The sequence below is a fragment of the Erithacus rubecula genome (assembly GCF_903797595.1).
Source record: "Erithacus rubecula genome assembly, chromosome: 1".
NCBI classification, from domain to species: Eukaryota; Metazoa; Chordata; class Aves; order Passeriformes; family Muscicapidae; genus Erithacus; species Erithacus rubecula.
In genome coordinates, this window is record NC_136658.1 from 19614440 (window position 1) to 19634376 (window position 19937).

General features: G+C 41.8%; 2 protein-coding genes across 2 annotated transcripts; both read left to right on the top strand.

Moving 5' to 3' along the window:
- The first annotated feature begins 1856 nt into the window (after window positions 1-1856).
- TIPRL (TOR signaling pathway regulator) lies at window positions 1857-10290 on the top strand. The gene is made up of 7 exons (XM_079299975.1): window positions 1857-2080; window positions 4503-4682; window positions 5507-5606; window positions 6676-6807; window positions 7219-7314; window positions 7987-8049; window positions 8736-10290. Exons 1-7 carry the CDS (start codon window positions 1980-1982, stop codon window positions 8883-8885), a joined length of 822 nt encoding a protein of 273 aa, XP_079156101.1. The 5' UTR covers window positions 1857-1979; the 3' UTR covers window positions 8886-10290.
- A 1767-nt stretch (window positions 10291-12057) lies between these two features.
- Window positions 12058-19613, top strand: SFT2D2 (SFT2 domain containing 2). Its single transcript, XM_079317516.1, has 8 exons — window positions 12058-12203; window positions 12468-12554; window positions 12868-12953; window positions 14010-14091; window positions 16137-16172; window positions 16275-16333; window positions 17084-17113; window positions 17718-19613. The coding sequence occupies exons 1-8, from the start codon at window positions 12141-12143 to the stop codon at window positions 17755-17757; spliced, it is 483 nt and encodes a 160-aa protein (XP_079173642.1). The 5' UTR covers window positions 12058-12140; the 3' UTR covers window positions 17758-19613.
- The last annotated feature ends 324 nt before the right edge of the window (window positions 19614-19937 follow it).

The window sequence follows — 19937 nt, forward strand, 5'->3', positions numbered from 1 at the left end:
CGCCCGCCATGTTCTGCGGGGCGGGCCGCGCACTTCCCGGGAGCCTTCTTAAAAGGGGGAGAAAAGTACTTTACACGGATGAGGTAAAGTCATTTTTCCCCGGCTCGTGGAGCCCGGCAGTCGTAGAGCTTAAGTGCTAGACTTCCTAGACCCGAAAAAACTATTAAAAGTAACACAAAGAAGATTTGGGGAAGAGTTTTTTTCTGCACACACATCTGAAGCAAGTCATCGGATATAGGTGTCAATATAAAGGGTGAACAATAATTAAATGCTATGTTTGTTTCTGCCTTTCCCTGGCAGCGCCCTTGAGCGCAGACTGCCCTGATACGAGCTATGCCATGTTTTGATTACTCTGTGAAGTTTTTCTAGTGTGGACATAGTTTGTGTGGCTGCTGCCTCAGTTCGCTCCAATGCTCCAGCAGCAGGCGCTGGACTCTGTTTTGCTCCTGTGCCAGGGAAGTCCATAGGGAGCTAGGCTGCTCTTTCTATGACGCAGAAAAGCAAGACAAGCGCCCACCCATCAGTGCTGGAAAACTAAACTGATGTATCATTTTCAACCAGTTCTACTGATATTTTTCTGCAGGACTTTTTTTAGGCTTGCCATGCCATTGCACTTCGACATTTTAAAAAGACCATCTTTGGACAGCATTCAAACCAGCACGAGAGATTCCACAATGAGCAAAAGCTGATGCACAGAAGTTCCACCTGAATGTGAGAATGAACTGATTTCCTATGGAAGTGACCATGCACTGGCTGCCCATAGAGGTTGTGGAGTCTCCCTCGCTGGAGATATTCCAGATTTGTCTCAGCACAATCATGTGCCATGTGCTCTGGGATGACCCTGCTTGAACAGGGAAGTTGGACCAGATGATCCATTAGCCCCTTCTAGCCTTGCTGTGATGTGATTTTGTGTGCACACACAAAACTATCTGTGTACTAACACAGCACAGGCACCTGTGTGATGGAGCCAGTGATGCTTTTTGCAACTGAGTGCAGCCATGGAGATGTTCCAGGGCCATCAGAGGCTTCTGAGCTCCCCAAAACCACTCCTACCCAGCTGTCCCACTGCTCTCAGCAAGGTACCCAAGGGGAAGTAGCTGGAGGCACAAGCAGTTGTTTCCCCGCTGCCTTCTGCAGCCCAGCTTTGCTGGAACAGGGACTTGGGTGAGCTTGCTGGCCCTTCATCCTGGGCAGAGATTAGAGAGCCAACTCCCCACAATGGCTCCAGCAGCACAGAGAAGTGTGGAACCCCATCCCTCACCCACCTGCCCCCCATATCTCCTCCCAGAATCACAGGCTGGGTAGGTTGGAAAGGGCCACAATGGATCATCTGGTCCAGCCTCCCAAATCAAGCAGGGTCATCCCTGAGTACATAGCACAGGGTTGTGTCTAGACAGGTCTCTGGACAGCCTGTTCCAGTGCTCGGTGACTTGCACAGTAAAGAAGTTCTTCTTTATGTTCAGGTGGAACTTCTGGGCATCAGTGTCTGGCCACGGCCTCTTGTCCCACTGCTTGGCAACACCGAGAAGCGCCTGGACCCACACTCTTGCAATCCCGTCTTTACATATTAGTACACATTGATGACGGCCCCTCTCAGCCACCACTTCTCGAGGATGAGCAGGCCCAGCTTCCTCAGCCCTTCCACCTAACGGAGATGCCCCAGTCCCTCAATGATTTTCGTTCCGCTCCAGGATATCCATGTCTCTCCTGTCCCGGGCAGAACACTGCCGATGCGGGCTCAGCAGAGGCGAGCAGAAGGGCAGGATCCCGTCCCTCGCCCTGCTGGCAGCACTATTCCCGGTGCATCCCAGGATTCCACCGCCGCCGGGGCTCCGCGCCGCGCGCGCCCCGGGAAGCGGAAACGCCACGGGACGGTGGTTCCGGGGGCGCCGCCGCTGCCGTGAGGGCTGTGCGGGAGGAGACGGGAGGAGAGGGGCTCCGCCGCCTCCTGCCTCCTGCTCCGTGGAGAGCAGGCCGCCATGCATCCCGTTTTCCAGAGCAGCCGGCGCGACTTCACCTTCGGGCCGTGGAAGCTGAGCGCCGCTCGGACGCACATCATGAAGTCGGCTCAGGCCGAGAGGTGGGGCGGGCTCGGGCCGGGGGCGCAGGGGGCACAGCGCAGCCAGCACGGTGTCCCCGCTGCTCGGGGGGCCCCGCACGGTGTCCCCGCTGCTCCGGGAGCCGCCGCGGCGCTGCGGCTCGGCCCTCACAGCGAGGGGCTGGGGGCGGCGGGTGTCCTTGGACAGAGCGTTCCAGGGTGCGGGGGACGCTGTTCCGCCCAGTTACGTGGGGGGACCGGCGTTGTTCTTCTTTTCAAGCTTGATTCTCTGGCTGGAGAAACTGGGGCCATTTGGGTTACAGGTAATTTCCAAAATTTAATTGTAATGATTGCAGAAGGCAGCTTACAAGAAAGACGAAGAGGGGATTTTTACGAGGGCATGAAGTACGAGGACAAGGGAGAATGGATTCGAAGTGAAGGAGAGGAGATTTAGATTGGACCCTAGGAAAGAAATTCCTGACTGTGAGGATGGTGAGTCGCTGGAGCGGATTGCCCCGAGAAGCTGTAAATGCCCCATCCCTGGAGATGTTCAAGGCCAGGTTGGATGGAGCTTGGGGTAACCTGGTCTAATGGAGGTGTCCTTACCCATGGCAGAGGGGTTGGAACTTGACCTTTAAGGTTTCTTCCAGCTCAAACCATTCTGTGATTGTATAATTATAGTGGTTTTGGATCTCTGCATCTCTGTGAACTGAGACCCGCTAATTAGAAGCCTGATTTTCTTAATTACTTTTGAAAAAGGATATTTTTAATGTCTCATACCATGTCTTGGTAATAACTATTTTAAGATAGTGATTTTCATTAAAAATTTATAATTTGCTCTCTTCTAGTAAGATATTCCAATCCAGTGGAATCACTGGTTCCTGTATTAGCATCAAATACTTCAGTCAGACTCGCTAATGTAGAACTGAAGAGTTCAGCTGTGCCATAACTGACCTTTGTGGCAGATGGATTTGGCAGACATTTCTTGGTTTCATTTTCTGGAATAAATTTCAGTGTACATGGGAATCTCATTAGTTTTGTTAAACGTGCTTTCATTTTTCTTGCTTTTACCTTTTCTGAGGCTAATGAGGGAGGAATTCTCTGGAAGAAAGTGGCTGCTCATGGCTGGGTTGGGTGCACTCTTTGCTGGTTAAAACACTGTCTGAGCTGAGAGTGTCTGAGAGTGATGGTAAATGGAGTTACATCCCACTGGTGGCCCATCACCAGTGTTCCCCAGGGCTCAGTATTGGGGCCAGTCTTATTTAATATCTTTATTGATGGTCTGGACAAGGTGATTGAGTGTACCCTCAGTAAGTTTAAGTTCAGTTGACCCCTAGTCAGGTGGAAGTGTTGATTTGCTGGAGGGTAGGAAGGCTTAGCAGAGGGATCTGGACAGGCTGGATTGATGGGCTAAGGCCAATCATAGGAGGTGCAAAAAGATCATCACAGCAACCCATTTTGTCTTTTTTATTGCTTGGGGAACATCATTAATATTTATAGGAATTTTATTTCTGGCAAATATATACTGCAAAAATCCCTCTGTGACCTTTGTGGAAAGGTGAAGGACTAAGTGTGCCATAGCCAAGAACTCTATTCTGTACAGGGGTTGGGTTTTGCAGGTCAAGGGTGAAATCACACTTGATGAAATGGAAAGATCAAAATGCTATTCTGCCTTCTCTGGGAAAAACATAGGATCTTATTCTCCAGGTCTGAGAATTTGCTATTTTTATTTTAGTTAGGTTAACACTGTTCTTTTGTATTCAGGGTTACAGAAATAACCATTGTTATCAATGCCTTGTTATCAACGTGAACATTACAAATAGCACACTCTCCTCCCTCCCTTCACTTAAATTAGTGTATTTCCTAAAGCTTTCTTCTCTCCAGATGTCATGTATTCCTTTTTGATCTTGGTAAGTCAGGTAGGTAGGGAGGAAAAGTTTAGGAAGTGTACCAGTACGGGTCTTGCACCAGCTTGAAGAAGTTGTAGAGCACAGTTGTGTCTTCTGCACTTTTAACATACTCTGCCAGGGCTGTCCTAAGCATATTTTTTGTAGGTTTCTAAATTTGGAGGTATGGACCACTGTGCAGTAAATTCAGACTTGCTCCTAAAAATTTATTTGAGCACCTACTGAAGTTGGTCCATTGACCATCCAAGGATTTGCTAGCACAGGTGGAAAATTGCTTCTGCATGCTTCTCAGATACTCTTGATTCCTTATATGTGAGAATTTTGTCTGAGCCTGATGGTGAAGGAATGTTTAAAGAATACTTTTTTGGTGGAAAAGTCACTTTGGATCAATGACTCTGCATTTCAGGTGAAATTATTAGCCTGGGAAAACAAGGAAGTCTTGCAGGATGTATTGAAAAGATGTCTTCTGAGTTATCATGGTCTAAAGAATCCTTATGCCAAAGCAATGCTTTCACTGAGCTGTAGCTGACTGATGCCTCTTCTATTTTTCTCTGCAGGTTGGCTGATGAATTACACATGCCTTCCGTGCCAGAGATGATGTTTGGAGACAATGTCCTACGAATACAGCATGATGATGGTTTTGGAATTGAGTTCAATGCTACAGATGCTTTAAAATGTGTCAATAATTGTCAAGGTATGATCAAAGTCGCTTGTGCAGAGGAGTGGCAGGAGAGCAGGTACAGTATTTTATCAACACTGGGCAAGTACTGGTGTGTTCTATATGAAACTGTCAGACAGTAGTTAAAGGAACAAACTGAACTCTTGAGGACCACTTTGCATTTGGCTCTACCCTAGATACAGCATGTGATCACAGAATTCACTTGGCTTTTCTTTGCTGCCATCATCCTTTCTGTTAAATTGAGTCAGCTGTATTTTCAGCTGTGTCATGGCTTTCTGAAAGTAAACTTCAAGTTTAACGTGACTTAATGCTGTTTCTGTTTATTCAAACTCATACACCCACGAGCATTACAAGCCTGTATTGTGTGGTGTTGCAAAGTGCTGTACATGTTCAAAATCTTAGCCTTAGGAATAAAGCAGAACAATTACCCTGCACGAGAACTAATTATGATGCTTAGTATTTGCCCAATTGGATTTATTGTAGAGCATCTGGAAATAAAGCACAGAAAGAAAGCAAAGTTGCCATGAAAGCTAAGCTAAATTGCAGTGTTAATGATTGCTGTGTCTTGTCAAGAGATCACTTTCTGCCTGCTTAAAGAAAAATTGATTTTGAAGTACAAAATTTTCAGCAATATTGCATGAAAATCTTTATTTTGAGTCATAGAACTGAGATCGAGAATTCTCGTAATTATTTTCAAAGTTGTGGAAACAGATGTGAAACTATGATTAAGTTTTGACATTGCGATTGTAGCTCAGACAATGCTGCTGTTTTTCTCAAGGAACTGTGTGGGAATTCTAATGCATGGTCTTATGTGAGGCTGTAATTTTTTGAAAATTGCTACAAAGCAATTACTAAAAAGCTGTTTTTTCTTTCACTGTTGAGGAGTGAGACTGAGCACAGTAAGGAAGTTGTCAAGCCATATGACTGGACTTACACAACAGATTACAAAGGAACTTTGCTGGGAGATACTGCAACATTAAAGGTAATAATTTTCTTTTTGTTAATTGCTGACTGCATCTTGCTTCAAGCTTTTTTATAAAGCTGTCATTTACCTTTCAGTAGGCTTCTGTAAAATCTTTTGTGCTTCGTAATTTCTGATTTCAAAGTGTAATTTGAGCTTATCAAATCATGGCTTATTTTAATTATGGGAGTGGGTGGTGTCTAAAAGTGTTTTAGGATTAAAGCACATGGGAGGCTTCAGCTCTTGCTGGGGGCTACTCTGGAGCCCTGAGATGCTGACATGCAGCAGAACTATCAGCTGTGTCATTCTGTAGTGCCTTCATGCTCTGCTGCTTGCCTATTTGTCTGCTTTATGACCTGGCTGCTTTCAATGACCTGATGTTTTTCTGCAACAGTAACTCAGTAACTCCTCATATTTAAACTCACAGGCCCTCCCATGTCTTTATTTTTTGTGAAAATAAGACTGAACTTCCCAGTTTCTGTTTACTGCATACAGCTTGCTTGCTTGCTATTAAGCAGATAATCTCTGTTAATTCACTAGAATCACTTTAGAGATCATTTGAGTTGTGCTGGAATTAAAAGTTCAGCATAGAAATAAACAATGATGGTCCATAGTCTTTAGAAACCGGAAGTGTCTGTGGAGACCATGAGATGGAAAATATACAGGTGCTTCATTTCAATGGAAAAGCTTTACTTTTTTTCAAGGTGTGTAGTGGGCTAGGGGTGCTAAATGCGTGGAAATCTGTTTATAAACCTGAATTTGTCATATGTATGTTAAACACAAGGTATCTTCAAGTGATTTGAAAGAAAGTGAGCAGAATTGTTTGCGGCTTAAACCCTACTGAGCCTGTACCCAGAGAGAAGTTTATTCAGAATTTTCCACTCTTAGCTTTTGCTTGTTGTTACTGCCAAGAAGAAACTCTTGGAAACTTTGATTTTAACTTTTTCTCTTAGAAATTTGGGGTGTCTTAAGCTTAATGACCTAGAAGATTTTTTCGTTTTTAAAACTGTGAAATTCAAAATATCAGGACAAACTTTATGTAGTTTGGTGACAAATTAATAATCTAACTGTTCTTAATCTTTTTCTCTAGGTTGTTCCTACAACAGAACACATAAATACAGAGAAATTGAAAGCCAGGGAACAAATTATGTTTTTTGAAGAAGTACTGCTGTTTGAAGATGAACTCCATGATCATGGAGTATCAAGTTTGAGTGTGAAAGTAGTGAGTATTAAGAGGTGTATAAAAGATAACTGGGGACTCCGTTGGCTGATTAGTGCAAAACACAGCTGATTTTTCCATGTTGTTCCTTCTGGGATTTAAACTTTAAAGCACAAAGTTCTTCATCCTTGCTCTTAGAAATATGATCTGACTGGCAATGTATTGTCTTGAAACCTTTGTCATCTGCCATTTGCTCCAGGGAACAAATTTTCCCTCCTTCTGCATCTTGCCTAATAATCCTTTGAGGCACTGCCCAGCTGGTCAGCCATAGCTGTAGCAAATCAACAGCCCAAATTTTTACTTTATTCTTGAAAACTTCTCATACTGTCTTCCATTGTGAATATCTGATGTAGACAAGTACATGCTTAAAGTAAGCCTTTGTAAGGTGCTGAATGGCCATCTTTATCTTTGCAGAGGGTTATGCCTTCCAGCTTTTTTGTGCTGCTGAGGTTCTTTTTGCGAGTGGATGGGGTACTCATCAGGATGAATGATACAAGGCTTCATCACGAGGTAAATCCTTACTTTCCATCATGACTTATTTTACAGAGGCTCCCTTGCCATTTAACTTCCAGTGACCTGATCATATTCCTTTAATTTAATACTGATGTTTGGAGGCATAAAAAACTTCTGAGTGTATTTTATTATTGTGGTGGTGCTGAGCTAGCAACCAAAGTGCTGGATGCCATGGTCTGTGAGTAGAGTAGGCTGCCCCTCATGTTATGTAATCATTTAAATATATTTGACAGGCACAGATTGGAGAAGGAAGTACAAGAAGAAAAATAGGCAACAGTGAAGAGTTCAATACTGTCTTGTCTCCAAGCACATTATTTTTGTCTTACCAAATAGAATTAGACTGCAAGTGTAACTTGCAAATTACTGTCCATAGTACATTGAGTTCTGGTATCTCATAAATAATACAGGATGTTAAGATTTGTGGTTTGGTAATTCTGTGTAGATGTGTAAATTAACAAGTATATTCAGTCATAGACTTTTTTTGAAGCATGCACACAAGTGGCTTTTAGAAAAAACATAACATTGTTATCATCTGTCTTCATGAATTTGAATGTACATTTCTTCTCCTAGGTGAAAATATGTAGTCAACCAAATTGCAATGCTTACTAAATTCAATGTATTTAAAGTGCTTGTTTGTACTAATACCAGATGATTGCTTTATTCCTTTAGGTTGACAAGACCTACATGTTGCGAGAATACACATCCAGGGAAAGCAAAATATCAAGTTTAAAGGTATTCCATTTTTAGAACTTTGTTTATTTTCCTTCTGTTTGCTTTTTAGTTGTATGTCAGCATAGAAAATACTGTGACTTTCAGTCTTTCTTTGTACAGTTTGGAATTAATACAGTAGAAAATTCTTCCTGCTTATGCATCTTTTGTTTTGGTAATTTTAGAACAGATTTGCATTTTATAAATGCTCAGATCATATGACAAGGAATGGAATGAGGTCACTTTTTCTACTCTTGAGTTAATAAAATGTTTTTATTATTTTATTTTTTCATAGACCTGTTGAGCTGCAGAATCAGGTACTTCACATCCCATGATGTTAAATTTCATGGCTGGTTGTGTGCTTCCAAGCAGTATTAGGGACTGAGATCTGTTTGGTAATAGATTCTTTCAGTTTTTATCAAATATTTGAGGTTAATAGGTTACCTTAACACTCTAGTTGGAGTTGCAGCTGTTGATTTTTATTTGTGACAGATGCCTGAACTTTGATTTTCTTGTATCTTTCCTACTCCCTTATTTTTCCTTTGCCTCTAAAAAGTTTGCCTCTAGTGTTGTTTACATCCAGTAAATGATAAATTAATTAAAAGGTAAATTAATTAAAGAAGTAATGAATGTAAAAGTTTGGGGTTGGAATAATTTTTCTTATGCCCTCTTTTCTTTCACTCATTTCATGTAAAATTTTTGCTTTTTAGAGCGTTCCACCTTCCCTGTTCACAGAACCTAATGAGATCTCTCAGTATCTACCCATAAAGGAGACAATCTGTGAAAAATTAGAATTCCCAGAGAAGCTGGAGCCTAAACCAGAAACATCACTGGAATCCACATGTGCTAAGTCTAAATAAATGTGACTTTATAAGGACTTGAAGTAGACTGGAGATAATGTGATCACAATTGTTGTCATGGGGGGGCATTTCACTACTAGTGGAATGAAGAATTTGGCTAATTTTTCTGTAGCCTTGAGAGAAAACATTTCAAGCAGGTGTTGCTAATGGTGTTTTTTGTTTGGATTTTTTCTTAACCTGTGTCTGGAGTTGATGATAGACTGGTTTTGAGTTACAGTTTTCAACAGCATTGGAGAAATGACTGCTAGGAGACTGGGTTCTGTTTAGTTCACCAAGCAGGCAGGAGTATTGTCTGGACCCCCATCCCCCAACACTTCCATGAAGATTTTGTTATTGCTACTTCAGATACTAAGAAACTACCAGAGTTGTAAAACTGGTATGATTTTATTTTTATTGAGAAATAATCCACAGAGAAAAAAAAAAATCCACTGCATCTAGTTCGATCTCTCAGTCCTGAACTACCCATTTTGCTTGGCTTCCCCTACTGATGACCAGCAAAGTTATTTCTTGTAGTTTCTGATCCAGAGTCTCACCTAAGAATATTCATTTCTTCTGAGGATAGGTTTAAGTGTAGGGAAAAAATATGTTTGATGCTATATAAAGGTAAAATGGTTTGTGAGGCATTAACTCCAGAGCAGGAGCAGAGCTGGAGGACACTGGTAACTCTCTTCACAAGTGCTGGTATAATCTGATGTCAGCTGGAGTTTGCTGGGGAGTTTTGGGACTCTGGGTAGTTCTGGGTCTCTCACTTGGGGTCCCTGTGCTGCTCCAGTCATGTAGGATGCTGGAAGTTCATTACCCTGCACTGGCCTTCTCTTGAGTGTGCCCACATGTGACTGTTCTACTGCCCTGATGCCCAAATTGCAAATCTGCAGTGGGGCTTAAAGCTAGGGAATTCTGATCCCTAAAGGATGCTGGTATTTGCAGTTTGATAAAGGAGATCCTGTATGGCCTTAGAAGTATGCTAACATGTATTCCAGATATATAATTTTGGTTTATTTTAAAATTCTTCTAAGTTCTCATACAGATAGAAGTGTGATCACTTGTATAGTCATGGTTTCAACACTCTGTAGATGAAACTGAAATACTTGTATTGTTTTTGGAAATCCTGCAATATATTATTGGTTTGGCCTAAGAGTGGGGCAGCTAAGCAGGCTTGTCTGGGTTTGCTGCTGACACTCAGTGCCAGAAGCAAGTAACTGCAGTGACAAGCAGGCCTTGTGGTGCAAGGTGCTTGCAGATGAGAACATGTGCACATTCTGATGTCTTGGGGTTTTTGTTGAAAAATCTTCGTATTCTACACTGCATGGCTTACTAGAAGCAACCCACCACAAAACCTAGCATTTAACCATATCTTTTGTGAAGTGGTTTTCATGTAGAGAAGACAGTGAGGTTTTTGGGGGGGGGGGGAAGTCTACTGCCATCTAAGTGACTGTTTCCTTAGTGAAAACAGATAACACACAAATTTCACTTTTATTTGAGGCATCTTGGTCTAGTGAATTCTACAGCAGGTAGAAAGGCAGGAACTAACTGCAAATTTTCCTGTGTCACTGATTTACTCTATGGGGAAGATATTTCACTGTGCCTCCATTCCCTGTATGTAAAAATGAGAGTTAATATATGCCTACCTCACAGAGAGACTGTGAGGATTAGTTTGTACAGAGTTATTGATTAGAGTATTTTTTCTTCGGATTACACCTTCAGCCTTATCTTTGGAATCCTTTGGAAAGGATTACTGCAAAAAAATGTTCCATAGGATGCATGAAGAGAACCAAAATGGAACAGCTTCTGAAAGAAGTTTTCAGCTGTGATAATTATCAGATAATTATCAGACATGATCTGGGTGAATGAATTTATGGGCCAATTTGAAATAGAAGCAAGGTCTTCTGTGTTCCCCATTACAGTCCTAAATTCTGTTGGCTTCTTTTCATCTTCCTGCCCTTGTTTCTAAACATTTTAGTGTCAGAATGAAGAAGGAAGTTATAACTGAATGCAACATGGAAAAGATTAAAATCCATTTGGTAATAGAAGATTTTGGGTCCACTCTGGTGATAGAAGGAAGTGAACAAAGAGACAAGGAAGGGAACAACAAATGGGGGTGAAGAGGTATTTTTCTGGTGAAAGTAAATCATGGCACTTTTACTCTAAGCATATATTAGTATAAATGCCTTAGAGCTTATGAAAACACACTTAATAGCTGGTATGACTGGGAGCAGAGCTCATGTAGTGCTGGCATGAAGGAAACTATATCTGCTTTTGTGAAACTGTGATTTGGGCTTGGTCAGTGATGCTAACATTAAAATCCTTGGGGCTGAAATAAAGTGTGGGGGGAAAACCACAGAGTGGGAAGGGAGCATTGGAAAAGGCTCTCTGCATGTTTAGCTTATACTGTGTATTTTCTCTTGTCCATCATACATCCTAATTTGTGATCCATTGGTAAAGTTTTATGGAATGGATTTATATCCTGACTCTAGATACTCTCCATCTATTTTAAAGGGTGCTGTGCGTTTCAGTGGAACACTAGTGCTGGGGAAATCACAAGAACACCTGTAGGAAGTTACAACAAGTTACAGTTACAAAATTGGAGCACTTTGTGTCTTTATTACACCACGCAGATTACCAAGAAGCAGCGATATAAACTGGTGTACAACAAGCTCTCTAGCACAAAATTTCGACAAAAAAGTAGCACTTTGAATAAATAACTTTAGGGGGGAGGGAGTGGGGTGATTCTCCAGCTGTTTTGTGTCGAGTTTTATGTGGCAGTTTATATTGTTCCTTGTATGTTGCTAAATAAAACATACCAAGCATTTTACAGTTCTGTTTTTAACTGAGCAAAATAAACTAAAGTAACTACTTGTGACGCTGAATTTTGGCTGCTGGTAGGACATTGCATCCACATACCTTTGTCTGGCAGGAGACGAAAATAAAGTGAGCGGGAGAAGAGAAATGAAACCTCACTGACAATTTTCATTGTGCAGGATGTGTCTGGGGGTGGGGGTTTTTTGGTTCGTGTTTTTTTCGTCTTTTCTTAAAATGTCAAAACTGAGTTTTGCTATTGCAAAGTGCTGGGAGGGGATAGGATCCGTTCACGTCCGGACTACATCCCCCGGCAGCCTGCGCGGTGCTCCGCCGGCCTTCCCGTACCTGCGGCGCGCAGGTGGGCGCGGTGGCTGCCGGGGCTGGTAGTCCCTGGGAAGGGAAGGGAAGATCAGGGAAGGGCAGGGAATTCCGGCCGGCCGGGCGGGCTGCGGAGCCATGGACAAGCTGAAGCGGGTGCTGAGCGGCCGCGACGCGGAGGAGCCGAGCGGGCTGGCCGAGGTAGCGCTGCCGCTGCGGGCGGGGGGCCCGGCCGCCCCTCCCCGGGGCGCTCGGAGCGGCACCGCGGGGAAGGAGCGGGGGCGAGCGGGCGGTGCCGCGGGGCTCCAGCGCTGCCCCGCGTCCCGGGGCCTCGGCATCCCCCCGGGACACTCGGGAGGGTGCCCCAACAGGACACGGCAGCGTTCGGGAGGAAGTTTTCGCGCTTGGTAGGAGGAAAGAGCTACGGTAAACAAGTTTCGCTTTTGTTTCTCTCCTCGTTTCCAGGTTATCGATGCGACTTCGTTAGGTTGGGGCACCCGAGTGAAAGGTTTCATTGCGTGTTTTGCCATCGGATGCCTGTGCTCGATCTTGGTAAGGACTTTGCGCCAGATCTCCCCGATATTTGAGTTGCAGGAGCCCAGCTAATTACAGCCTCCCTCTGTGCTGTTGCTTAATTTTTCCGAGTCTCTGCGGAGACTTTTGACTCGGTTCTAGTTACCAATACACTGACTCTTAACAAGAGTGCCAACAAATGCGATTTACTTTAGTATGTGTTACTCTGCAGTTTGGCTTGAAGTTTTCCTAAGATTTCTTTTGTGACGTGACACTTCTTGGATATATATATATATTTATTTCAATTTAAAACATGTTAATTTCTCCTCCTTCTCTAAATGTTCCTTTATAGGGTAGTTGTCTGCTATGGATACCAAAGAAAGGACTGGTACTCTTTGCAGTGTTTTATACCCTGGGGAATATTGCATCTATTGGGAGGTAACAATCTTTATATATAATTTCCCTGATACAGATGAGAAACAAAAGCAGAATGATAGTGCATGAGTGGTAGAAACTGTTGCATTTAGAAGATTTGCTTTTGATAATTTTCTTTTTGAATTCTACAGAACAGCGTTTCCCCAGTAGTGCCCTGAAATGACTAAGATAATTTTAATGTTGTTTATCGTTATTAGTAATGCATTCAAGGTAAAAGTTGCTCATCAGTAAACAAGAACCACACTCATGCTGTGAGTTTTTGATTTTGTTGGTTCCTCCTCCCCCAGGTAAAAATAATTCTTTGCCATTTTGCTTTTGGAAGTGTTCTGTGTGTTTTGGTGACTATGTTAGGGGCAGTCTGTCTGTCAGGGCAAACATATGTAGTAAGACTACATGGCCATCCGCCCTACATCCTCTGTGACAGGCCCAGCTTTCTGTGGTTGTGGAAAATTGGCATGATGCAATAAAGCATAAATAATTGAATTGGAAGTAATATGCTAATGAGGCAGAATAATATAGTATATGAGGCAGAAATATCACTTTAGACAAAACTTTCACCTTGCATAATTCATCCAGTATTCATCACCAGGGCTCCAAATGAGGCTGCAGATCTGGTAAAAGATCAGAGAATGGATCCAGGCCTGAAAACAGCCTTTTATGTAGAGGAATTGAGCTGGATTACCTGGCAATATATGCATAGCCTCTGTGGATGGTGTTCTTGAAAAGTAGATTTAGATAGCACTTTTGAAAAGCAGGTTAGAAAAGCATCTGTCAAGGATGATCTGATTGGAGTTGACCTTGGCCGGTGCTTCTGACTTGGTAGTTCTGCTCTGCTTCTGTTAAATTTAACAGAACAACTGTGAATAAAATCGTAAATACCTTGCACAAAGAGAAGAGGGAATGGATTTTGTCTCACAGTATAATCCCATTTCTTTTATGCCACCCTGACTGTCATAACAACAGTGTACTGATGCCCCTATGGCAGCAGACAGGTCAATCTTACCCAGTTTCACTTCTGCCATTCTCATTTGCGTGTTCATCTCGATTTGTTCTTCCCAGCACTATGTTTCTTATGGGACCAATGAAACAATTGAAGCGGATGTTTGAGCCTACACGTTTGATCGCTACTATTGTTATGCTAGTAAGTATCCAAGGAGTTGCTTTAAACTGATACATACCTGGCAACAATTTTCATTGTGAAGTCCTTTCATATCCATTGACCCAGCTGTGGCTCAGGATGCATGTGAGGGTGGTTTTTTGGATCGTGTTTTTTGTCTTTTCTTAAAATGTCAAGCACTGCACATCTGCTGTAGTGGAAAGGTAAGTGCAGCACCAGAGAAGCACCTTTCTGTTAGGCAAGACTGAGCTGGAGCCAGCTTATTTTGCTAAATGAGCATTAAGGGTCTGTGGCTGGTGTGTGTGAGCCATGCATGTGTTTTTTTTAGGGTTCTTGAGGTCACAACATCATATTTGCATGTTGCCTAAGAAGTGAATGATAGGAAACTAATTTTTTTAAGTTGTCCTGTGGATCTTGCTAGATACTTTATTTTGCATAATTTTGTCTTTTTATATTCTGTCTGATTGCCTTGAAAGAGCAGTGTAGGTATTTTTACCTTGATAAAATAATGTCTTTGTAACAAAGCAGTTGGGGAAATTGCCTTGGTTGCCTTGCATTGGGGATCATCCCAGCTGGCTGATAGCTTCAGGTTTTGAAACTTGTATGACAGAACAAAATTGCAAATTCAGCGTTCAGTGGAGTCACCCTTGGAATTATTTTATTTTCAGAAGATGGAAGTTATAGCAAACCTTGTGTTGTGTGTGTTTCTGCATCTGAAAGTTGGTGCTAAATTTTAGACTGACTCTTTAAGGTACATGGGGTTTTTTGTGTCTGCAACTTTCCTATTTTCTCCTGGCAAGTCAAAAAGTTGAAAGGTTATTTAACTTGCACGAAACTCCCATTTTCAAGTCTGAATGTCTTCAGTGTTTGTTTGTCATCAGCACTTCCCAATTTCGCTTTACACATCCAGAGATGCTACAGAGCTTGACAAATTGCGTATGCTTGCAGATCCAAGCAAGAAACTACTGTGTGATGTGTGTGTGTGTGTGTGTGTGTGTGTGTGTGTGTTTTGTATGCATTCAGGATGCTTGGAGTCAGGAGGATTCCTGGAATGCTGTTCATTGGGGTAAAGCCTGTCATTATATGTATGATGCAGTATTTAGACCAGTATACAAATCAGCACCTTAAAACTAATGGAAGAGCTGCATTTATTGTTAGCACTGGCTGGGTTCAAGAGTATGATTTCTTTGGCAATGCATGTCTTAGTGTCTCAATATGCAGTACTGTATGGTTTTTTTTTTCCATTCTAGCAGAAAGATGCACATCCTAATCTCTAGTAGCACAATGGTACATGTGTATCTAAAGGCTATTAGATGCTGATGAAGGAAGATGAATTATCAGCATGTATTATAGACAGATGAGCTGTCATATCTTAAATTGAAAATGCAAACTAATATGAGGGTTCTGTTAAAACTGAGAGTTAAAGCAGATAATCCTACTATCCCCAATATTTTACCTGTAGTAAAGAGAGACACAGTGCACACACTGAAAACAGAAAAAGTGCTGGTTTGAATGATTGTGCCTTACTTAAATATATACACAGGAGAGCTACTAAGCAATAGCCCAAAGTTCTTGAAAGTGTAGCATAGTTTTAATAGGTGAGCTTTTAAATAATAACCATGGTAGCCAAGTACTCATCAGGAACTGGGCAGAAACTGAAAGACTAGGAGTGGTAACTGAAAAGTATTTCACAAGTCTTACTTATGCAAAGCAGTGGAATGTGGTGTGTGCCTGTAGCACCAAGAAGTGTGTGGGATGGAATAGGGACCTGCAAAAGACCTGCAGGAACCTCTTCCTCCTGCTCCTTTGCAGCCATAAAATCATTTGCTGGAGATAACCAGGCTGATATTTCCTGATTGCTTTAATTCACTTCCAAAATGTAATAGCAAGAGCATTTTAAATACAAAGAACTTTTAAATATGATAAATTCTCACAATGCAGGATTGAATGAAACTGTGAAATTATGTAATTAATTTCTGTCTCTGTAAAGGACCCCATTACAGTGTTGCAATATTTACAGACTCTGGAATAGTTTCTATTTTTAATTAAAATAATTTGTTTTCTTCTAGTTATGCCTCATACTAACACTGTGTTCTGCTTTCTGGGTGAGTACTGGAGTCCTGTATGTACATATAACAGGAGTTTATGTCGCTGGAGAATGTTTAAAAGTAAGTTTCTTACACTGTTGTCTCTCCTCTCCCTTCCAGTGGCGTAAGGCAGGACTCGCGCTGCTTTTCTGCATCTTACAGTTTTTTGCCATGGCATGGTGAGTGATTTCCTCCCTACACACTCCACTTTCTGTTGCACCTGACACCAGTAGCTGAATTGTGAGTGGATTTAGATGTTGTGTTAGGTGGAAGGAAAATTTTTACCTTGTCAATCCCTTAGATTCAAGACAATGCATCAGTGAGGAGCTGACCTGCTCCCTTCTCGGTCTCTCACACCACCGCAGAGGCTTTGGAGACAGAGCTCAGGGCTCCATTTCTAGAAAAAGTTCCTTTGATTTCTCTGACCTTGAACTAAGCTTTTTTTTTTTTCTTCTTTTTCTTTTCTTTTTCTTTTCCTTTTAAATCAATTTGCTGCCTCCTACCTGGTATTCCTCTTTTACATTCTCCTGAATTTGTCTCGTTCAGAGACTCAGTTATGCCAATCAAATTATCAGTGTTCTCATGTTAGCATATGGTCTGTGCAAGGTCACCAAAGGAGTGCACCAACTGATATGGACTGCTAGCCAGCCCCTCAGTGCTAATCCTGCCTCCTTGTAGGTGTTGGAGCATGAAGAATACTGGATGCAGGAGAGCTGTGTTTAAAATGCTTTCACAACATCCCCCTCTATTTTGCCATAGTGTTTCATACCCTGGCTGGGCTAAGAAGGCCTGCAAGGATACTTCTTCTGTTACTCACAAACTCAAAGCTTCATTTTGGTTATGCTAGAATGTCAGAGGGGTTGTTCTTGATTGTGACTCTAATAACCTTTTCTGACATCAAAAGTAACTTTCAAAATCTTCCTTTTTAGGTACAGCATTTCCTTCATACCCTATGCAAGGTAAGCTTCCCCACTCTCTTTGTCTTCTTGAGGTTTAATAATACAGATTCATTTAGAGAAGCCTTTACATGTTTAGCTTTAGAAGGTTTTCCATAGTGCAGGAAATACAATTGGTTACACCTGAAAATGAAAATAAACATCTTCTCTAGTGGGAGAACACAAATGGAGAAAATGAGAGGGCTTCCCATAGAAATATGTAAAGCTGCTGACCAAATGCTGAGCATAAGGCTTGCCTTTGGAATGCCTGAACATTGGTCCAAACTACTGCTAGACAAGTGTCTTCTTCTGTGTCCCTTTTGTCCTCTTGTCCCCCATGAGCATTGTTCTGTGTGAGCACACAGTTCTGTCTCCTGCCCCACCCTTCTGCAGTTCACTGCCTCCAAGCTGCCTTGCAGGTGTTCCTTCCACAGCAGGTGGGCACTGAGCAGACCTGCTTGTCTCCAAGGCACTTGTGTAGTTGTTCAAATAATATTAATGCAGTTAATACATGGTCAGCTGATCTCAGCAGTCCTCAGTGTCAGTGGGATAGCAGCATGGAATGACTCTTATCAAATAATGTAACTGAGGTGACTCTGACTGTTTTTTTTCTTTCTCCTGCCTGTAGGGATGCTGTGAAGAAATGTGTTTCAGTCTGTCTGTCCTAACAGGAATACTGGATGCCTCACAAAGTTCTAGGAAGTTCTAGGTAGAACTGTGTTGAGATCACTGTGTTGTGTAGTTTCCTACTTCAGTGCCTTTAAGTGCTTGTTAGAAGCTCCTCGTGTCACACCCAGTGTCCACAGTTGCTTGGGTTTGTAAGCAATGGTGTCTGTGGGACAGGGGGCTTGTGATCAAATCAAATTCAGTCTGGCAGAAGAACTAGAAAGAGGTCTACAATTTGTTGTGTTGATTCTTGCATAAATTCGTGCATTTGGTTTTGCAAAAGTTCCAAAGTAATATGTGAAGTCTGTAAAGTGAAGACCTTGGCTCTGATGAGACTGTGCCAGTTGTTAAGTTGAAAACTGATTTCTTACCAACAACATGGGTTTTTTTAAATAGCCTTGTGTCACTTAATCTTTGCACTGTTTGCCTTGGATAATGGAATATTGGTATTCTTTCTTTTCCTATCTCTCTTGCAAAATTTTAAGTTTACAAGACTTCTAAAAGATATATAAAGGTAAACATGGTTGTGGACTAACCATGAAATGTTTGCATCTTTAATGAAGTAGTTAATTCTCAGTCTATACTGGTAGTCTTTCCTTAAAATACATGAAAGGAACATTTTCATAAGAAAAAACTTGCTCCTATTGGAAAAGCACTTGTAAAATAAGGTCCATTAATATTTCCAGCTACCAGGAGCCTGAGTTCTTTTCCTTGCTCATGGTTGCAAGGCAGGAGGCTGACACTTTTCATGTGAAGTGAGGTGCTTCTCTTCTCCTCCAGCTATAAGAGCAATGCAAAGGGCATGGTAGGCAAGCAGTAAAATAATTTATGTATGTTCTTTCTCCAAGGACAAGCTGTCATAAGGTGGAAGTGGGCTATTGTTTTTAAGCAGCTTGGGTCAGGGAAAAGACATTTTCTTCTCAACTTGCATATAAGTTAAAACTCCAACATTTCTCCTTGCTTCTTTGTATGTGGAATCAGTTTTGTTTCTGTTAAAACTCTTGGGCACACTTGTGAACTTCTCTGCATGGAGTAGAAAGCACAATATTCTATTGCCTGTGGTAGCAAGGAAAGCATGAAACAATCCCACTGCCAGCTGCAAACAAGTGGTGGGCAGTCTGTATCCAAATTTCAAGGCCACCACTCTGTGTTCTCTTTGTCTTCTGAGCTACATATAATCATTGACTCCAGCATTGGTCAGTTTAATAACTCAGCACAGATTCCTGCTTCTGCTGTTTGAGATAGTGTTTAACTGCTTTCCCTTTTCCTTTTACCAAACTGTCTTGCTGGAGCCAGTGTTTAAGGTGATGGTTTTCCAGTGCACTCTAGTGGGAACTGAAGCTTCTCTTCCTCAATCTACCAAGAGTTTATCTGTTTTACAGCACCGTGTTCACATGGCAAGTGTATTCCTGACTTGTATACAAAGATTTTAATGTAGGAAAAACTTAGATCTACTTGGCTGTGAAATAAGCTCACAATGAAGGCAAAGAGTTCTATGGCTTCCAGAAAGTTACTAAGAAATTAATTAATCAAAAATCTTAAATTTAAGCGTCCTGATAATTTATAAAGCTTTAGTACCACCTGCCTGTAAGGATCCTCTAAAAAAAAAGAACAGAATTAAAGATTCCCTTTTGTAGTTGGTATGAAAGGGAGATTTTGACAAGCTTTCTGTAGATTCCAGGTAGCCAGAATTACTGTTGCAAAGGCATTTGAATGGAAAATGCCACCTTGGAAAGATGGCACTGTTGTTGGGATTAATCAATTATGCAGATTCAAGTGCTAGATCCTAGCGCTTTGTTTATCTCCCAGGATTTAGAATTTAGCACTGAAATAAATGCATTGACTATTACTCTTCTTGGTTAAATGCCCAAGAGAGACTGGGAATTAAAGAAAACTGATCCTTCTTTTCCCTGGCTGATCTAAGACAAGTGTCTAAACTGATGTGTGTCTTTTTTTATTAGGGAGTAAGTTCAGAACCTAATTTACATCTGCCAAAGGACCTATGCCAGTCTTTTGTAGGGACTTTGATAATGTTTACAGAATTCCTCTGTATAAGGGAAATAGAAATGCAACCCTAATGCCTTTTACATTCCAATACTCCTTTAATTTTAGCATCTCTGAATGTCCCTGGGAAAAGCTACAAGCACAGTATCCATTGTTTCTCCTTCCCCTCTCCAGCTAA

What these genes read in the sequence shown, in the direction of transcription:
- TIPRL (XM_079299975.1), top strand. Translation starts at nt 1,980, where the DNA reads ATGCATCCCGTTTTCCAGAGCAGCCGGCGCGACTTCACCTTCGGGCCG. An exon ending in GAGATACTGCAACATTAAAG is followed by an intron (nt 5,607 to 6,675) that starts GTAATAATTTTC and finishes CTTTTTCTCTAG; the next exon opens with GTTGTTCCTACAACAGAACA. An exon ending in CAAGTTTGAGTGTGAAAGTA is followed by an intron (nt 6,808 to 7,218) that starts GTGAGTATTAAG and finishes TTATCTTTGCAG; the next exon opens with AGGGTTATGCCTTCCAGCTT.
- SFT2D2 (XM_079317516.1), top strand. Translation starts at nt 12,141, where the DNA reads ATGGACAAGCTGAAGCGGGTGCTGAGCGGCCGCGACGCGGAGGAGCCG. An exon ending in CAGTTTTTTGCCATGGCATG is followed by an intron (nt 16,334 to 17,083) that starts GTGAGTGATTTC and finishes CTTCCTTTTTAG; the next exon opens with GTACAGCATTTCCTTCATAC. An exon ending in TCCTTCATACCCTATGCAAG is followed by an intron (nt 17,114 to 17,717) that starts GTAAGCTTCCCC and finishes TCCTGCCTGTAG; the next exon opens with GGATGCTGTGAAGAAATGTG.